Source organism: Mobula birostris, chromosome 12 (genome assembly GCF_030028105.1).
Source record: "Mobula birostris isolate sMobBir1 chromosome 12, sMobBir1.hap1, whole genome shotgun sequence".
NCBI classification, from domain to species: domain Eukaryota; kingdom Metazoa; phylum Chordata; class Chondrichthyes; order Myliobatiformes; family Myliobatidae; genus Mobula; species Mobula birostris.
In genome coordinates this window covers 1,206,449-1,227,138 of record NC_092381.1, presented here as the reverse complement: position 1 = coordinate 1,227,138, position 20,690 = coordinate 1,206,449, and the positions used below count along the sequence as shown (strand labels likewise).

The following is a 20,690-nucleotide window of genomic DNA, read 5'->3' as shown; positions in this document are numbered from 1 at the left end:
GTTTCAATTTGAGAGTGTATGCGAGTGCGCGAGATTGAGTTTGAGAGTACGCTAGTTTGAGTTTGAGTGCAGGAGCTTGTTTGGAGTGTGCATGGGTTTGACCTTGAGAATGCACGGGTTTCAAAGATTCAAAGATTCAGAAAACTTTATTGTCATTCTAACCATACATCAGCTCTGCAGGGCAGAATGGGACAGCGTTTCTCAGGGGCAGTGCAATCATAACATAACAAATGCAACGCTAAATAATAAACATAACAATAAATAGTAAAACACAACAGCCACATGTCAGTTAAAATCAGTTATAAGTGTCCAGTGCAAGTTGAGTCAAGTTGAGTTTGATCATGCACAAATTGAGTTTGAGAGTGTGCGAGATTGAGTGTGAGTTTGAGCATGCGCAATATTCAATTTCACCATGACAAAATTGAGTTTGAGTATGCGCAAGATTGAGTTTGAGTGCACGAGATTGAATTTGAGTACACGATTTTGAATTTCAGCATGTGCAAGATTGAGTATGAGAGTTCGGGAGTTTGGTTTTGAGCATTCGCAAGTTTGTGTTTGATCGTGCGTGAGTTTGAGTGCGCGAGACTGAGTTTGCGCGTGCATGAGATTGAGTTTGAGTGTGCGCTAGTTTTTTAATGGTGCTGAGAATCTGTTTGAGCATGTGCTAGATTGAGTTTGACAGTGTGTGAGATTGTGTTTGATCGTGCGGGAGTTTGTGTTTGTTCGTACACGAGATTAAGTTTAAGAGGGCGTGAGTTTGAGTCTGTGCGAGATTAAATTTGAGAGTGCGCGTGATTGAGTTTCATCATGATGAGATTAAGTTTGAGAGTGTGCAAGTTTAGGTTCGAGCATGTGCGAGTATGAGCTTCAGAGTGTGCGAGTTTGAGCTTGAGTGTGAGCAGATTAAGTTTGAGTGTGTGTGAGATTGAGTTTGAACATTGAGTTTGTGTGCAAGTTTGAGTATGCACAAAATTGAGTTTGAACATGTGCGAGATTGAGTTAGAGTGTGCGCTAGCTTGAGTTTGAGTGCGTGTGATTGAGTTTGATTGTGTTCGGGATTGAATATGAGAGTGCACGAGTTTAAATTTGTGATTGCGTGTGTTTGAGTTTGATTGTGTGCAAGAGTGAGCTTGACAGTGCACAAGTTTGGGTTTGAACATGTGCAGGATTGAGTTTGAGTGCATGAGTTTGAGCTTGAGAGTGCATGGGTTTCAATTTGAATGTGCACTAATTGAGTTTGAGAGAGTGCGGGATTGAGTGTGAGTTTGAGCAGGTGTGATATTCAATTTCATCGTGATGAAATTGAGTTTCTGTGCAAGATTGAGCTTGAATGTGCATGACATTGAATTTGAGTGTGCGTGAGATTGAATATGAGAGTGCACGATTTTGAGTTTGAGTGTGTGCTAGTTTTTTAATCGTATGCAAGATTGACCTTGAGCATTTGCTACATTGAGTTTGAGAGTGTACGAGACTGTGTTTGATCGTGCAGGAGATTGAGTTTACAGATTACATTTGAGTATGCGCAAGATTGAATATGAGATTGCACGAGTTTCAGTTTGATCGTGCATGAGATTGAGTTTGAGAGAATGCGAGTTTGATTTGAGCATGTGCAAGATTGAGTTTGAATGCACCAGTTACAGCTTGAGTTTGATTATGCACAAAATTGAGCTTCAGAGTGCATGAGTTTGAGTGCACGATTTTCAGTTTGAGCGTTCATGAGATTGAGTTTGAGAGTGCGCGAGTTTGAGTTTGTGCATGATTGTGCTTGATCATGCGCAAGTTTGAAACTGACTGCGCGAGACTGAATATGAGAATGCATGAGTTTGAGTTTCTGTGTGCGTGGGTGTGAGTTTGATCATATGCAAGACTGAGTTTGAGTGCACGACTTTCAGATTGAGTGTGCACTGGTTTGAGCTTGAGAGTGCGCGGGTTTCAGTTTGAGTGTGCGCTAAATTGAGTTTGAGAGTATGTGAGATTGAGTGTGAGTTTGAGCATGCACAAGATTGAGTTAGAGTGTGCGAGATTGAATATGAGAGTGCGTAATTTTGAGATTGATCTTGTGTGAGATTGAGCTTGAGAGCGCACGAGTCTGAGTTTGAGCATGTCCGAGATTGTTATTGAGTGTTCGAGTTTCATAGAAACATAGAAAACCTACAGCACAATACAGGCCCTTCAGCCCACAAAGTTGTGCCAAACATGTCTCTACCTCAGAAAAAACTAGGCTTACCTATAGCCCTCTATTTTTCTAAGCTCCATGTACCTATCCAAAAGTCTCTTAAAAGACCCTATCGTATCCACCTCCACCACCATTGCTGGCAGCCCATTCCACTCACTCACCACTCTCTGCATAAAAAACTTATCCCTGACATCTCCACTGTACCTACTCCCAAGCACCTTAAACCTGTGCCCTCTTGTGGCAGCCATTTCAGCCCTGGGAAAAAGCCTCTGACTATCCACATGATCAATGCCTCTCATCATCTTATACACCTCTCATCCTCCGTTGCTCCAAGGAGAAAAGGCCAAGTTCACTCAAGCTGTTTTCATAGGGCATACTCCCCAATCCAGGCAACATCCTTGTAAATCTCATTTACACCCTTTCCACATCCTTCCTGTAGTGAGGCGACCAGAACTAAGCACAGTACTCCAAGTGGGGTCTGACCAGTGTCCTATATAGCTGCAACATTACCTTTCGGCTCCTAAATTCAATTCCACAATTAATGAAGGCCAATACACCGTATGCCTTCTTAACCACAGAGTCAACCTGCACAGCTGCTTTCAGTTTGAAGGTGCATGGGTTTGAACTTGAGAGTGCGCGGGTTTGAGTTTGAGCGTGCACAAATTGAGTTTGAGAGTGTGCAAGATTGAGTGAGTTTGAGTGTGCGTGAGATTCAATTTCATCGTGACAAAATTGCGTTTGAGAGTGAGCATGATTGAGCTTCAGTGAGAGCGAGTTTGAGAGAGGGCGAGATTGAGTTTGACAGTGCGCGAGTTTGAGTTTTAGCATGTGCGAGATTGTGTTTCTGCACGAGTTGAGTTTGAGTGTGTGTAGAATTGAATATGAGAGTGCGTGAATTTGAGTTTGATCATGTACGAGATTGAGCTTGAGAGTGCACAAGTTTGAGCGGTGCGAGATTGTGCTTGAGTGTTCGAGTTTCAGTTTGTGTGTGTACGAGACTGAGTTTGTGCATGCGTAAAATTGATCGTGTGCGACTTTAATTTTGAGTGAGCGAGATTGAGCTTGAGTGTGCCCAAGATTGAATATGATAGTGCATGGGTTTGAGTTTGTGCACATGAGTGAGCTTGAGAATGCGCGAGTTTCAGTTTGAGTGTGTGTGAGATTTTGTTTGAGTCTGCACAGGTTTGAGCTTGAGAGTGCAACGGTTTGAGTTTGAGTGTGCACAAGACAGAGTGTGAGATTGAGTTCGAGTGTGAGCGAGTTTGAGTTCAAGCATGTGTGAGATTGTTTCATCGTGATAAAATTGAGTTTGAGTGTGCGTGAGATCAAGTTTGAGTGTGGACGAGATTGGGTTTGAGAGTGAAATTGTGTGGAATTAAGTTTGAGTGCACAATTTTGAGTCTGAGCGTTCCTAAAATAGTGTTTGATCATGCGTGAGTTTGAGTTTGAGTTTGAGTGCATGAGATTGAGGTTGATTGTGCACAGGAGTGAGTTTGGGATATGGCAAATTTGATTTGAGCGTGTGCGAGATTGAGTTTGAGTACACGTGTTTCAGTTTGAGTGTGCACAAGATTGAGTTTGAGAGTACAAGTTTCAGTTCGAGTGTTCATGAGTTTGAGTGTGCACGAGATTGAGTTTGACAGTACAAGTTTCAGTTCGAGTGTTCATGAGTTTGAGTGTGCACGAGATTGAGTTTGAGCACGTGTGAGTTTGAGTGTACGCGAGATTGAATATGAGAGTGCACGAGTTCGAGTTTCAGTGTGCATGAGTTTGAGTTTGATCATGAGCAAGAGTGAGCTTGAGGGTATACAAGATTGAGTTTGAGTGCATGAGTTTCAGTTTGAGTGTGCACAAGATTGAGTTTGGGAGTGTGCAGGGTTGAGTTTGAGTGTGCAAAAGATTGAGTTTCATCATGATGAGATTGAGTTTGTGTGTGTGCCAGACTGGGTTTGAGAGTGAATTTGATTGTGCACGAGTTAGATCTTGAGTGTGCACAAGAGTGAGCTTGAGATATCGTGAGTTTAAGTTTCAGCGTGTGCGAGATTGAGTTTGAGTGCACAGGTTTGAGCCTGAGAGTGCATGGGTTTCAGTTAGAGCGTGCACAAGATTGAGTTTGAGAGTGTGTGAGATTGAGTTTCAATGTGAGTGAGTTTGAGTTTGAGTGTGCGCGATAGTGAGTTTCAGAGTGTGCGAGATTGTTTGTGTGTGCGAGATTGAGATTAAGCGTGTGTGGGAATGCATTTGAGAGTGCATAAGATTGAGTTTGAGAGTACACGAGTTTGAATATAAGTGTGTATGAGATTGAGTTGGAGAGTATGAGTCCTAGTGTGCGAATTTGAGTTGGAGAGTGTAGGAGTTTCAGTTTGAAAGTTGTGAGTACATGTTTGAGTGGGTGCTGTATGCCTACAAAATGAGCGTGTTTTTGGACAGGGTAAAATGACGGTTTCGTTTTTGTCGTGTACAACTCCATGAGAGAGCCTCTACATCTGTCTGTGTGTGTATGTGTTTGTATGAGCATCTGTATCTGGGCATTGAAGCGTGCATGGGTGTGTGTGTGTGTGTGTTTGTGTGCAGGGGGGTCTGGACAGCTACAGTCAGAGCTGTTTAAAATACAGACAATCCCACAGAGAGAGCTCACCTTCTCACCAACACCACCAGGAGAACCGATTGCCCCCGAGGGACCTGGAGCTCCCTGTGGAAGAGATGGAAAGAGAGACATGTGAGCAAGTTCAGAGAGAGAGGGGGGTGAACAGGGAGAGAGAAAGGGGGGAAGAGAGAGGGGGGACATGGGGTGTGTGAGAGAGAGAGAGACGGTCATAGAGTGGGGTGAGAGAAGGAGAGACGGACGGGCACGGGGGTGAGAGACAAAGAAAGAGACACAGGAGGGTGAAAGAGAGCCACACACTGTGGGGGTGAGAGACAGAGAGAGATTGAGAGAGACAGAGGGTGGTGAGAGATAAAGAGAGACACAGACATGGGGTGACGGAGATACACACACAGGTGGGCGAGAGAGAGAGAGGGCTGTGAGCAGGTGCGGAGATAGACAGGAGGAAGAGCAGGTATAGAAGGGGTGTGAAGGTGTGGTCAGGTGCTCAGAGGATGTCAGGCAGCTGGATCTAGAAATACTTACATCAGAACCGCTTGGACCATGAGGTCCTCTTGGCCCTGGAGGTCCTGGTGGTCCCTGTGTGGAAAGATATTCTGGACATTAGAACTCAAGACTCACTGAGACACTGGTGAGCAACAAGAAAGGTTCCTCCATCTACATAAGTCCTCACTGTCTCACAGGACTCTGAGTTACCTGGGTAAAATGTCTCTCACACTCTGTTGGATGACACATGCCTTGTGCCCAGCAGACTTATTGTGTATTAGCAAAGTTTAAATTGTCACTGATCCCATATTGTCAGCAAATCAACCAAGACTGGAGAGCCGCTGACCACTGGAATGGGTTAATTGGCCATTAGCAGGTGTCATCCTGGAATAGGGATCAGATGTTAGAGGAGCAGGTGTCATTCACTCTGTCATCCTGGTTTGGGGTTAGAGTTCACTCTCTGACCCTGGATTTGTGGTCAGAGTTCACTGAGACCCTTATTTCATTCATTCAGTTGAGTTCAAAATAACCAAACCGTACTTACCATTGCTCCTACATCGCCTGCCTCTCCTTTCTCACCTGGAGGTCCTGGAAGACCCTACATTCATTTCAAAAACAAAGAAAAAAAATCAATCAATAACTTTGCGTTCTCTCAGACATTAAAACTGCAGTTCTAGACTACTGACCATCTCCAAACACACAGGTCCTGGATCTCCAATCTACAATGTCAGTAACACTGAAAATCTCAAAGCACTGAGAAAAGCTCTTTGGCCAAACAAACCTGTGCACGCTGCCTTCCAGCTGTCTGCCCGCATCCCAATAGCTCTCCCTGAGCACTCTCACTGTCTGTTCTGTTCCCAAACACCTTCCCCCTCTCCCATTGGAAGGGAGAGAGCAATTATAAGAATCATATATAGGCCACCAAATAGTAGCCAAAATGTGGGGTCGAGATTGCAAAGGGAGCCGGATAAGGCATGTAATAAGGGGAATGTCAAAATTGTAATGAGGGTGGTCAATATGCAGGAGGTTGGAAAATCTAGTTGGTGTTGGATCACACGAGAGAGAATTTGTTAAAGGCCTAAAGAATGTTTTTTTTAAAGCAGCTTGTGCTCAGGGGAAAGGCTATCTTAGACTGGGTGTTGTGTAATAACCCAGATCTTATTCAGGAACTTAATGTAAAGGAACCCTTAGGAGGCATTGATCATAACATGATTGAATTTATACTGCAATTTGAGAGAGAGAAGCATAACTGAAATGTATCAGTATCACAATGGAATACAAGGAATTACAGAGGCATGAGAGAGGAGCTTGCCCTGTTGAATTGGAGGATACTGGCAGGGATGACAGCAGAGCAGAGATGGCTGAAGTTTCTGGGAATAGTTCACAAGGCCCAGGATAGATATGTCCCACAGAGGAAAAATTTCTCAAATGGCAGGGGAAGACAACTGTGGCTGACAAAGAAAGTTAAAGCTGCATAATACCCAATGAAAGGGCATGTAACAGACATCCCACCCTGCAAAAACTCATTTCAGGGAGGTAGCACCATCAATTTGCGGGAGACTTCCGGGAGAGGTGGGATGTCTGTAATAGAGTAGCTCCTTAGCAGCTGGCCAGCTAGTTTAAATAATGTTAGCTATGCTAGTGAATGAATGACACCTGTTAAACTCACCTCAACATGTCTTTTACAGTCTTAACCCACCATGGGCAATAGAAAAGTCACTGTTGCAAACAGTGCAGTGAGCAACACTGTCATTATTTTGACCCCTATTAGGCAGGGGTACACTTTAGTGTAGTCTGGGGTGACATACGTTTTATATTTTTTTGGAACACTCTGCCATGGCGCACTCTCGCTCGCGCTCTCTCTCTCTCTCTCTCTCTCTCATGGTTGCTCTCACGCTCTCTCTTGCTTTCTTTCGCTTGCTCTCAAAAAAATTGATTTCCGTGATATTGTCTATAATTTGCGGGCATCAGGGAACCACTATTAATATGCAGGAGACTCCTGGAACTTCCGGGAGAGGTGGGATGTCTGCTATAAGGTAGCAAAAGTGAGCAGCAATTTGGCTGATTGGGAATTTTTAAAATAAACAAAAGGAAACTAAAAAAGCTATAAGAAGGGAAAGGTGAAAAACGAGGGCAGACTAGCCAATAATATAAAGCAGGATAACAAAAGCTTTTTCAGTTATATAAAGAGTATAAGGGAGGTGAGAGTTGAATCTGACCACTGGAAAAAGATGCTGGTCAGGTAGTAATCGGGGACAAAGAAATGACAGATGAACTTAATGGGTACTTTGCATCTGTCTTCACTGTGGCAGACACTAGCAGTGTGCCAGAGGTCCGTGAGTGTCAAGGAGAAGGAGTGCCATTGCTATTACCAAGGAAAAAGTACTAGACAAGCTCAAAGGTCTTAAGGTGGAGAAGACAACTGGACCAGATGGACTACATCCTAGAGTCCTGAGAGAGGTTGCTGAGGAGATAATAAATGCACTGGTCATGATCTTTCAAGAATCACTTGATTCTGGCATGGTCCCTGAGGACTGGAAGATTGCAAATGTCACTCCACTCTTTAAGAAGGGAGGAAGGCAGAAGAAAGGAAATTTTAGGCCAGTTAGCCTAACCTCAGTGGTTGGGGAAATGTTGGAGTCTGGTATTTAGGATGAGATTTCAAGATACTTGGAGACTAGTGATAAAATAAGACAAAGCCAGCATGGTTTTGTAAAGGAAAATCTTGCCTGACAAATCTGTTAGAGTTCTTCATCGAAGTAACAAAGAAGGTGGACAAAGGAGAGGCAGTGGGTGTCATTTACTTGGATTTTCAGAAGGCATTTGATAAGGTGCCACTCATGAGGCTGTTTAACAAGATAAAATCCTATGGTGCTACAGGAAAGACACTGGCATGGATAGCACAATGGCTGACAGGCAGGAGGCAGCGAGTGGGAATAAAAGGGGCCTTTTCTGGTTGGCTGCCAGTGACTAGTGGTGTTCCTAAGAAGTTAGCACTGGGACCGTTGCTTTTCACATTGTCTGTCAGAGATTTATATAATGGAATTGATGGCTTTGTGGCAAAGTTTGTGGATGATACGAAGATAGGTGGAGGGGTAGGTAGTGCTGAGGAAGCAATGTGATTGTAGCAGGACTTAGACAAATTGGAAGAAGGGGCAAAAAAGTGGCAGATGGAATACGGTGTTGGGAAATGTGTGATAATGCATTTTGGTAAAAAGGGACAATAGTGCAAACTATTTTCTAAATAGGAGAAGGCTCAAACTTCAGAGGTGCAGAGGGATTTGGGTCTCCTTCTTCAAGACTCCCGGAAGGTCAATTTACAGGTTGAGTCTGTGGTAAAGAAGGCAAATGTAATGTTAGCATTTATTTCTAGGGCCATATAACATAAAAGCAAGGAGATAATGCCGAGACTTTATAAGACACTAGCCAGGCCGCACTTGGAATATTATCAACAGTTTTAGGCCCTATATCTCAGAAAGATGTGTTGTCATTGGAGAGAATCCAGAGGAGGTTCATGAGGATGATTCTGGGATTGAAGAGGAGCATTTGGGCCTGTGCTCACTGGAATTTAGAGAATGGGTGGGAATCTCATTGCAACCTACCAAGTGTTTGAAGGACATATGGAAAAGGATCTTGGTGATTGTAGTGATGACTTGCAGCAGACTGAAAAGCTTGAGCATGTAGATATTAAGCAAGAGAATGTACTGGAGCTTTCGGAAAGCATCAAGTTGGATAAGTCGCCGGGACCAGATGAGATGTACCCCAGGCTACTGTGGGAGACGAGGGAGGAGATTGCTGAGCCTCTGGCAATGATCTTCGCAACGTCAATGTGGACGGCAGAAGATCCAGAGGATTGGAGGGTTGCGGATGTTGTTCCCTTATTCAAGAAAGGGAGTAAAGATAGCCCAGGAAATTATAGACCAGTGAGTCTTATTTCAGTGGTTGGTAAGTTGATGGAGAAGATCCTGAGTGGCAGGATTTATGAACATTTGGAGAGGTATATTATGAGTAGGAATAGTCAGCATGGCTTTGTCAAGGGCAGGTCGTGCCTTACGAGCCTGATTGAATTTTTTGAGGATGTGACTAAACATATTGATGAAGGTAAAGCAATGGATGTAGTGTATATGGATTTCAGCAAGGCATTTAACGAAGTACCCCATGCCAGGCTTATTGAGAAAGTAAGGAGGCATGGGATCCAAGGGGACATTGCTTTGTGGATCCAGAACTGGCTTGCCCACAGAAGGCAAAGAGTGGTCGTAGACTGGTCATGTCCTGCATAGAGGTCGGTGACCAGTGGTGTGTCTCAGGGATCTGTTCTGTAACCCTTACTCTTCATGATTTTTATAAATGACCTGGATGAGGAAGTGGAGGGATGGGTTAGTAAGTTTGCTGATGACACAAAAGTTGGGGGTGTTGTGGATAGTGTGGAGTGGTGTCAGAGGTTACAATGGGACATTGATAGGATACAAAACTGGGCTGAGAAGTGGTAGATGGAGTTCAATTGCGGAATTGAATTTAGGAGCCGAGAGGTAACATTGCAGCTACTTTATGTAGGACCCTAGTCAGACCCCACTTGGAGTACTGTGCTCAGTTCTGGTCGCCTCACTACAGGAAGGATGTGGAAACCATAGAAAGGGTGTAGAGGAGATTTACAAGGATGTTGCTGGATTGGGGAGCATGCCTTATGAAAACAGGTTGAGTGAATTCAGCCTTTTCTCTTTGGAGCGACGGAGGGTGAGAAGTGACCTGATAGAGGTGTAAAAGATGATGAGAGGCATTGATCGTGTGGATAGTCAGGGCTGAAATGACTGCCACAAGAGCGCACAGGTTTAAGGTGCAGGGGAGAAAGAGAGAAGATGTCAGGGGTAAGTTTTTCTTACGCAGAGTGGTGAGCGTGTGGAATGGGCTGCTGGCAACAGTGGTGGAGGCAGATACAACAGGGTCTTTCAAGAGACTTTTGGATAGGTACATGGAGCTTCGAAAAATAGAGGGCTATGGGTAACCCTAGTAATTTCTAAGGTAGAGACATGTTCGGCACAATTTTGTGGGTTGAAGGGCCTGTATTGTGCTGTAGGTTTTCTATGGTTCTATGACATAGTCTCAAGATTCAGGGGAGTAGATTTAGGATGAAGATGAGGGGGGACTGCTTTTCCTAGAGAGTGGTGAATCTGTGGAATTCTTTGCCCAATGAAGCAGTGGAGGCTACCTCAGTAAATATACTTAAGATGAGGTTGGATAGATTTTTGCATAGTAGGGGAAGTAAAGTTTATTGGGAAAAAGCAATGTAGGTGGAGATGAGTCCTTGGCCAAATCAGCCATGATCTTATCAAATGGCAGAGCAGGCTCGACGGGCCGAATGGCCTACTCCTGCTCCTATTTCTTCTGTTCTTACGACTAGATAGGGTAGATGTGGAGAAGATGTTTCCTATGGTGTGGGTAACCAGAACTAGATGGCATAGCCTCAAAATTAAGGGGTAACCCTTTAGAACAGAAATAAGAGGGAATTTAATTAGCCAGAGAGTCCTAAATCTGTGGAATGCTCTGCCACAGACTGCAGTGGAGGCCAAGTCTGTGGGTGTATTTAAGGCAGAAGTTGATCATTTCTCGATTGGTCAGGGCATCAAAGAATATGGTGATAAAGCAGGTGTATCCGGGATCAGCCATGATGGAATGACAGAGCGGACTCGATGGGTTGAATGAACTAATTCTGTTCCTCTGTCTTATGGTCTTATAGTTAGTGTGCTTTTATGCATAGGAGATCGTTTTTAAGAAGGGTAACTAAGGTGATATGTGAAAGTGGGACAGTGGATGTTGTCTTTGAAAATCAGTAAGGTCATTGACAAGGTCATCCCTTGTTCTGCTAAATGTCAAAGAATACAGATGTATTTTCTGTAGTCGCTGGCAGATCTCCTCTGAAATTAACTCCTGGTTGCTCTGGACACTGATGAGTAGATGTACCAGGTATTGGAAGTGAAGCCTATCTCTGTAAAACTCATTCCACTGAGGCTCAGCCATAAAGGCAGTGGTTTATCCGAAGTGAAAACTATCACAATGAATCAGGATAATGTGCTTTCAAACAAAGTAAAGTTGCTCGGGGTATATGGGGTGTCAGGGAGGGGTGGCACCTTGGTGGGGGAACATGTCGCGTCCTTTTCAGGGCGGTTAGTCCACCTTTGGTCCCCACCTGGCACTCAGGTCTCACCTGTGGCTCCCCATAGCTGTTTGCACGCGACAGCGGCCACACCCCGAGCAACGGCTTCGACAAGCCGGCTAAACCAGGTGAGGGTAGCCGACGGGTCTCAAACCCTCGGTGAGATAGGGAGTTGTCTATCCCAGCATGTGAAGACAGACTCCGGCGGATTGAGTGGACGAGACCAATGGAAGGTCCAATGGTCAAGAAGGCGGTCTCTGCAAGTGTCGTGGAACGTGTAGAGCAGGACAAGACACAGAAGACATCCTGGTCATCCACTGCGCCTAGTCCCATCTCCAGCCGTCTAGACTCTGTCTTGCCACTGGATCCAGATGGGAATTGGGAAGAGAGAGTGAGGCTGTCACTGCGCAACTCTCCCTCACTTAAATCCAAATCACGCGCTAGTCTCGACACCATCATAATGGTGTCGAGGTCCTCATCGACGCCAACGATGGACGAACAACAACAAAGTTGCTCACTGTTGAAAATGACAAAGGCAACCGAAACTGTCATTAACCAGGGACCCTGGCAGATTGGGAAGATACCGCAGAGAAAACATCACCAGCAAATGGGATTAGTTCAGGAGTACATGACAGCTGGAGGAATATTGGGCCAATGGGCCTCCTTCGATGAACAACAGTTTGGAGCTCAGGAAGTGGACAACCAGAGCAATTTCCGGGTAATTCACTTAGGAATTTGGAGGAACACCTTTCTCTGGAGAGTGTTTCACTTTACACTTGAAACATTAACTGTTCATTTCTCCACAGAAGCTGCCTGACTTGTTGAGTGTTTCTGGTGAAGCATCTTGTGCTGGCTCCTGCATTAACCTGAGTTTTTGTTGTTTTATGCAGCAGCTGTTACAACAATTCAGTGGCACTCACTTGCAGACCAACTGGACCAGGAAGACCAGGGAATCCTCGTGATCCTTCATCACCTTTCTGCCCGAACATTCCCTGCTGGCCCCGAGGACCCGGCAATCCATCACCTCCCTGGAAAGAAAAGCTCCAATCAGATTTTCTCTACTACCTGAGAATAACCAATCAAAGTCATTCTAACCAGACAAGGAGCAATCAGATTTTATGTCCCAGACAAGCACTAGGTTCAATCCACTGCTTGAGAAGAACAAATCAGATTCCACATTACCAGACAAGCATCAATCATATTCATTCTCCTACCAGATAAACACCAACCAGAATCACTCTGCTGACAGATCAAAGATTGGTAAGGCTAGGTTCATGGGGCTGAATGGCTTTCTGCCCTTCTGAGCTGCCTCCAGGCTAAAGTTGCATTGATGATCCAATGACTTACAGCAGCTCCTGGTTGTCCAATGGGTCCTTGAAGCCCAGGCGGTCCCGGCGGTCCCTGAAAGGAAAGTTAGAGATGCATGACTTCTTCAGCCAATCACTAACAACCCTTATCATTGCCTAGTCCAATCAGCGACCAATCCCATACCTGTCAGGCCCAGTGTCATCACCAGCTTGGATCAATCTTTTTCCCTGTCTGAATGGACCAAAATGTGTTTTTTTTTTCCTTGTCTGCATAGACCAATCAGTGCACTTTTCCCTGTCTGCACAGACCAATTCTCACAGCTACCAGGACAATTCCTCTTCCAAACCTGCTACTTGTAAAAATGTCATTCCCTTTTCTCAATTCCTGTGTCACTGCTGTATCTGCTCTCAGGATGAGGTTTTTCATTCCAGAACTAAGGAGATGTCCTCCTTCAAAAAAAAAAGGGGGGCTTCCCTTCTTCCACCCCATCAACATTATCTTCACCCTCATCTCTTTCATTTCATCCATGTCAGCCCTCACCTCATCCTCCCTACCACCCCACCAGTGTCTGCGTCCAGCACATAATTCTCTATAACTTCTGCCATCGTAAATGGGATCCAAGCACATCTTTTCCTCCCCCTGCCACTTTCTGTTTTCCACAGTGATCGCTCCCTACATGACTCCCTTGTCCATTCATCTCTCCCCAGTGATCTCCCCGACACTTCACCTTGCAAGCAGAACAAGGGCTACATTTGCCCCTACACCTCCTCCCTCACTATCATTCCACGCTCCAAACAGGTGAGGTGACACTTCACCTGTGAGTCTGTTGGGGTCATCTACTATTATCCTGTGCTCCGAATGTGGCCTCCTGTATATCGGTCAGACCGACGTAGATTGGGAGAGCACTTCGCCAAGGACCTGCACTACATCTGCCAGAATAAGCAGGATCTCCCAGTAGCCACCCATTTTAATTCTATTCCTATTCCCATTCCCACTTTGATACACAAGTCCATGGCTTCCTCTATCATTGTGATGAGGCCATACTCAGATTGGAGGAGCAACACCTTATATTCTCTCTGGGTAGCCTCCAACATGATGGCATGAACATCGATTTCTTGAACTTCCAGTAATGCATCCCCATTCACCATTCCACGTTTTCATTTCTTTCTCTCACCTTATCTGCTTACTTGCCCATTACACCCCCCCCCGTACTCTCTCCCCTTCCTTTTTTCCATGGTCTTGTCCTCTCCTATCAGATTTCCCTTTATCTCTTTCACCAAACAACCTCCCAGCTCCTTAATTCACCCTGTCCCCTCCCAGTTTCACCGATCACCTACAGCCTGGTATTTCTTCCTCCCCTCCGCCACCTTCTTATCCTGACTTATCTTTTTTCTCCAGTGCTGATGAAGGGTCTCGGCCCAAAATGTTGACTGTATACTCTTTTCCATAGATGCTGCTTGGCTTGCTGACTTCCTCCAGCATTTTGTGTGTGTTGCTTGGATTTTCAGCATCAACAGCTTTTCTCTTGTTTGTGCATGGACCAATCAGTGTTTTAACCTTGTGTGCATGGACCAATCAGCTTTATCCTCCATATGCATGGAGTAATTAGTGCTTTGCCCCTGTCTGTATGGACCAATCAGCTTTTAACTCCTGTCTGCATAGGTCAATCAGTATCTTCCTATGTCTGTATGGTCTAATCGGTGTTTACGCCTGTCCGTATGGACCAATCAGCTCAGACATTGGAAGGAATAGAAGGGATAAACACAGTGCGCTGTTCTTCCTGGAACGCAGGAACCTTCAGGGACCCACCTGTTCACCTTTTGATCCCTTGCCTCCTTTCTGGCCGGGTCCTCCAATCTCCCCCTGTGGACAGAGAGAGCAAAATCAGAACTCATCACATCCTTCTCCAGCTGATCCTCGCCGGCTCTTTGGGTGAAGTGTGTCACTCCCCTTCATGACCCAATCACCTCCAACTTTGTGTCCATCGTACCATGGTACATCAACTGATCTACCCATGTCCACAAGAAACTACAGAGAGTTGTGGATGCAATTCAGCACATCACAGAAACCAGCCTCCCCTCCATGAACTCTGTCTACACTTCTCACTGCCTCAGTGAAGCAGCCGGCATGATCGAAGACCCCTCCCACCCCGGACATACTCTCTTCTTCCCTCTCCCATTGGGTAGAGATTACAAAAGCCTGAAAGCAGGTACCCCCAGACTCAAAGACCGCTTCTACCCCCCCCCACTGTTATCAGACTATTGAACGGTCCTCTAATGCAATAAGACAGACTCTTGACCTCACGATCAACCTTGTTATGATCTTTCACCTTGTTGTCTACCTGCACTGCACATGCTCTGTAACTGTAACATTTTATTCTGTATTCTGTCATTAGTCATAGAGTCATAGAGAAGTACAGCAGAGAAACAGGCCCTTCAGCCCATTTAGTCCATGCCAAAACAATTTAAACTGCTGACTCCCGTCGATCTGCACTGGGACCAGAGCCCTCCATATCACTACTATCCGTGTACCTATCCAAACTTCTCTTAAACGTTGAAATTGAGTTTGCGTCCACCACTTGTGTTGACAGCTCATTCCAACCCTCACAGTCCTCTGAGTGAAGAAGTTTCTCCTCATGCCCCATAAAACATTTGACTTATCACCCTTAACCCATGACCTCTGGTTGTAGTCCCATCTAACATCAATGGGGGAAAAACCTGCTTGTATTCACCTGATCTAAACCCCTCATCATTTTGTATACCAATAGTTTTACCTTGTTCTACCTCAATGCACTGTGCAAATGGGAGAATGGATCAGCTCATGATAAACTGGTGGAGTAGACTTGATGGGCCGAATGGCTGACCTGCTCCTTTGTCTTATGGTCTATGGTCTTATGGTAATGTGCTGCTCTGTATGAACAGTATGCAAGGCATGATTTTCACTGTATCTCAGTGCATGCAACAATAATAAACCAATTCCAAGGCATTCTGTGACTGTGGGTGTCAGGGTGGGGGTGTCACCACCACTCTCTGTGTCCATGGGGGTTCAGGGTGGGGGAGAGTTACCCCCCAACACTGTGTCCATGGAGGTTTGGGGTGGCATGGGGCACCCCCACATTATCTGTCCATGGGTGTTTGGGGTGGGGTGGTATTCACATTCTGTGCCCATGGGGATTGGGTTGTCATGTGTCACCCCCACATTCTCTATGGGGGTTCAGAGTGGGGTGATAACCCCACATTCCATGTCCATGGGGGTTCGGGTTGGCGTGTGTCACCCCCACATGCTGTGTCTGTGGAGCTTTGGGGCGGGGTTTGTCATCCTCCACATTCTGTGTCCACGGGGGTTCAGGATGGGGTGTGTCACCTCCACATTCTGTGTCTGTGGGGGTTCAGGGTTGGGTTGTCTCCCTCATAGGTATTGCCTGGCCTGCTGAGTTCCTCCAGCATTTTGTGCGTGTTGCTTGTCTTGTTCCTTTGTGATTTTACATACCTCCATTCGGTCTAAAGTCTAGCTGTTCAGACCAAGAATGGTTGAAAGCATGTAGGTGTTCTTGCCAAGGTAGAGTGGGGATTCAGACTTCTGTACCTTGCAGCTCACCCCCAATCTGCGATGTTCAAAGGAATATCCCGGACAAAACATCAAACAGGAAAAGTCACTACCCACACTGCAAACTGCCACTTCCAAAAGCTAACTTCTGGAAAATGGTAAGGGCTATTTGACCATAAACAATGCCATCTTAAAACTTCTTTCCTTCACTTTTTAATCTGATTAACCATTCTAGTTACCCACCCCCACACCGTTCTATCGAGTACCCCAGTCACTGCACTGCAAACACTTTAAACCACTGTTTGTAATGCTGTTTGCTGGTATTTGTGGACATTTTATTTCACATCCATATTTTAATTCTAACTTTACTTTTATATCATTCTTTATTCTTTAAAAATGTTGACTGTTATTTAATGTGTTGCAAGTCACACCCTGACTGATACACCATAGTAAATTCCTAATGCATCTATATTTGGTGAATAAAGTTGATGCTTGATCTGTGATGTGGTCCTAGCCTTCCTATCCTCCTCCAATTACTCAGTTCCTCGAGCCCTGGCAACATTTCAGAAGTCTCCTGATTGGACACTCCCCACAAATCAATTCAACACTGCCTCAATGCTGGCATATCCTTTCTTAAATAATGATGCTAGAGTGGTCTAGGTGCAGCCTCTCCAGAGTGTGAGATAACTGTTGACAATCGATCCCAGTTTCCCAACTCAAACTTCCAGGTAATGAGGACCAAAGGACAAGAGGTGGTGTCCTCTGGGGTGTGCAGAGAAGGGATGTAGCACAGGCAATGAGCAATTGGAGAAGCAGGTGAAAGATGAAGACCCACCTTGTCACCATCTTCTCCTGGAGGTCCTTGTGGACCTGCAGGTCCTGGCAACCCCACGGGTCCCTGAACTCCATCTCGACCGGCTGGTCCCGGTGGTCCTCTCTCCCCCTGTAAGGTGACAGAAAGGTCAGCTCCCACAGGGATCTCACAAACACACGCACACAGCAGAGTTAAGGGAGTGAGCCTTTGTGATTGACTTAAGTTGATGGTTTAGTAGCCAGGTTTGCAGACGATATGAAGATAGGTAGAATGGCAAGTGGTGTTGAGGAAGGAGGGATTCTGCAGGACTTGAACAGATTTGGAGAATGGGCAAAGAAGTGGCAGATGGAATATAGAGTATGGAGGTGTATGGTCATGCACTGTGTAGAAGAAATAAAGGTATAGATTATTTTCTAAATGGGGAGAAAATTCAGAAATCAGAGGTACAAAAGGACTACTGAGTCCTTTTGCAGGATTCCTTAAAGGTTAGCTTGCAGGTTGAGTCGGTGGTAAAGAAGGCAAATGCAATGTTAGCATTTATTTTGAGAGGGCTAAAATATAAAAACAAGGAAGTAATGCTGAGGCATTACAAGGGATTGGTCACACTACACTGGGAGTATTGTGAGCAGTTTTCAGCCCCTTGTACTGGCATTGAAAGGGTCCAGAGGAGGTTCACAAGAATGATTCTGGGAATGAGAGTGTTAACAATGAGGAGTGTGATGACTCTGGGCCTCTACCTGCTGAAATTTAGAAGAATGAGGGGTGATCTCATTGAAACATTGAATATTCAAGGCCTAGAGGGGAGGTGGAGAGGATGTTTCCTGCAAGGGGGGAGTACAAGAGGGCACAGCCTCAGAACAGAAGGACATCCTTTTAGGACAGAGATGAGGAGGAATTTCTTTAGCCAGATGGCTGAGGAAGCCAAATCATTGGATATATTTAAAGCAGAGGTTGATGTGTTCCTGATTAGTAATGGAGTCAAAGGTTACAGGGAGAAGGTAGGAAAGTGGGTTTGAGAGGATTAATAAATTAGCTATGATGGAATAAACAGAATGCTTAATTCTGCTCCTATGTCTCATGGTTTTATGGACAAAATGTGCACTGAGTCTTCCCACAAAACAAAGGCAATTCTCTTGTCAGTGCTTCAGGAAGACAGAACTGGCAGAAATTCCACCGACTGTACCTGGCACGGTGGGAGAGGGAGAGTTAGGTCTGTTCCACAATAATATACTAACACAGTGGGATAACAGGTAGAGCCACTGCCTCACGATCCCTAGTGGCCCCGGTTCGATCACGACCTCCGGCTGGGTGGATTTTGTACATTCTCCTTGTGACCATGAGGGTTTCCGCCAGGTGCTCTGGCTCCCTCCCACCCCCCAAAGATGTACAAGTTGGTGGGTTAATTGTGAGCTGGTAGAGACTCAATAGGTAGAGTGGCTGCCTGTGTTGTAAGGAGGTATCAGAGTATGTGGGAAGGAACAAGAGTGACTTGATCAGGCATGAAGGTTTGGTTTTGTGGAAGGTACCAGAACTGAGCAGAATCGACATCGGCAGAGATTCACCAGGTTGAGGTGCAGAGGTTGGGATTCGAGAGCAACTCAAAAGGCAAATTAGACACAGAACTAGGCTGAGTGTGGAAAATCCAACTGGAATGCAGCAGAATCTCCTCATTCTCAATGGAGAGGTGATAATAGTTCACAATCCCATCACTCAGAAAGATTGAGGTTCAGTGTCTGCTTTCCTGCTGTTCCCCATTTCCGATCACAGAGCCCTGTTCCCCATCCCCATTAAATTCACAGAGCCCTGATCTCCATCCCCATTAAATTCACAGGGTCCTGTTTCCCAATCCCATTAAATTCACAGTCCCATTCCCCAATCCCATTAAATTCTCAGGGCTCTGTTCCCCATTCCCATTTAATTCACAGGGTCCTGTTCCCCATCTCATTAAATTCACAGCCCTGATCGCCATCCCCATTAAATTCTCAGGGTCCTGTTCCCCAATCCCATTAAATTCATAGTGCCCTGTTTGCCATCCCCATTCAATTCACAGGGTCCTGTTCCCCATCCTCATTAAATTCACAGAGCCCTGTTCCCCAATCCCACTGAATTTTCAGGGCTCCATTCCCTGATCCCGTTAAACTTATGGGCCGCCTGCCCGATTCCATTAAATTCCTTGAGGGAAAGTTGATTGACACAAGGAGTGGGAGAAGCGATTCCCAGTCCTGCGGCAGAATCATCTGTCTGATATCACTCTAGTTCTGTGTGACGATGATTCCTCTTGCAGAGGAATACATTACCGGAGCTCCTTTCTCTCCAGCAGGGCCGAGTCCACCTTGTGGTCCAGGTCGACCAGGGAGACCAATAGGTCCACCAGGTCCAGCTGATCCCCGTTGACCAGGAGAACCCTAGGAACAGACAGCAGCCATCAATACGAGCACCCAGAGACACGCTCAATGGATAAGACACAACATGCCCAACCCAACTAGCTGCAGCCCAAGACAACATAATTTACCCAACCCAACACAACACAACCAACTCCATGCACCCAAACACAACCAACTCAAACCTCAACACAAGGAAATACAACCCACCCAACCCCTGCACTTCCCTCTGAAACAACCCAATCTCATCCAACCCCACACACTCCAACCCAACCTAACACCAAAAATACATACCAAGCCCAAACCCATCCAACCACATGCACCCTAATCCAACCTCCCTACACAAGAAAACAGCACACACAACCCAATACACCCTCCAAAATAATCCAATCCCATCCAACCATACACAGCCATCCAATTCAACTCAGCCTATATAATTCTACACACCCCAACCCCAAACACAATAACCCAATCCAATTCTACCTACACAAAACAACTCTACCCAACACACTGCAAAACAACACAACCCCACCTAGCCCAACACACACCAACCCAACCCAAACTAATCTAGCACAACCAACACATCCCATCCAACATAGCGTACGTCATCTAACCCAACAAAATGCAATCCAACCCAGAACACCCATCCAATCTTACACAGTCTTTCAATTCAACACTGTTTGGAAGCACGGTAGCATAAGGGTGAGTGTAATTTTATTACAGTTCCAGCCTCCTACATTTCAAAGTCATACGGATTAATTGGGCACATGGCTATAACTGGATGGTGCTGGTTCATCCAGCCCAGCATAACCCTCTAAACCAACACACTCTAAATCCGATACAATCTAGTCCACACTATCTAATCCAACCCAATTCCATCCAACCCCACGTACCCAACCTAAAGCAATCCAATCCGACCCAGCACATTCCATGCAGTCCAACAATCCCCCAAAAACCAACATACTAATTCCAACACAATCCAGTACAATCCAGCACATCCCACACAACCAAAACACACCCCAATCCAACACGCTCAACCCACCACAACCCAACCTAACCCCATACAACCCAGCCCAACACACCCATCCAGCCTCACACATGCCAATACCCCAACACAAAATAACACAACTCACCAATCGGAATACACCTTTCAAAACCAAACCAACCAAATCCCATCCAACCCAACGCAAACCAACCCATCCCCAAACATCCCAATCCAACCC

General features: G+C 45.5%; 1 protein-coding gene across 1 annotated transcript in view; it reads right to left on the bottom strand.

The window, feature by feature from the left end:
* Window positions 1–20,690, bottom strand: part of LOC140206422 (uncharacterized) — a 340,374-nt gene that overhangs the window by 97,506 nt on the left and 222,178 nt on the right. The window contains exons 41-48 of the mRNA XM_072274789.1: window positions 19,384–19,491; window positions 17,108–17,215; window positions 14,536–14,589; window positions 12,766–12,819; window positions 12,339–12,446; window positions 5,812–5,865; window positions 5,307–5,360; window positions 4,815–4,868 (exon numbers count right to left, since the gene is read on the bottom strand). Of these exons, the coding sequence (XP_072130890.1) occupies window positions 4,815–4,868; window positions 5,307–5,360; window positions 5,812–5,865; window positions 12,339–12,446; window positions 12,766–12,819; window positions 14,536–14,589; window positions 17,108–17,215; window positions 19,384–19,491 (594 nt within the window). The remainder of the gene's footprint in view (window positions 1–4,814; window positions 4,869–5,306; window positions 5,361–5,811; window positions 5,866–12,338; window positions 12,447–12,765; window positions 12,820–14,535; window positions 14,590–17,107; window positions 17,216–19,383; window positions 19,492–20,690) is intronic.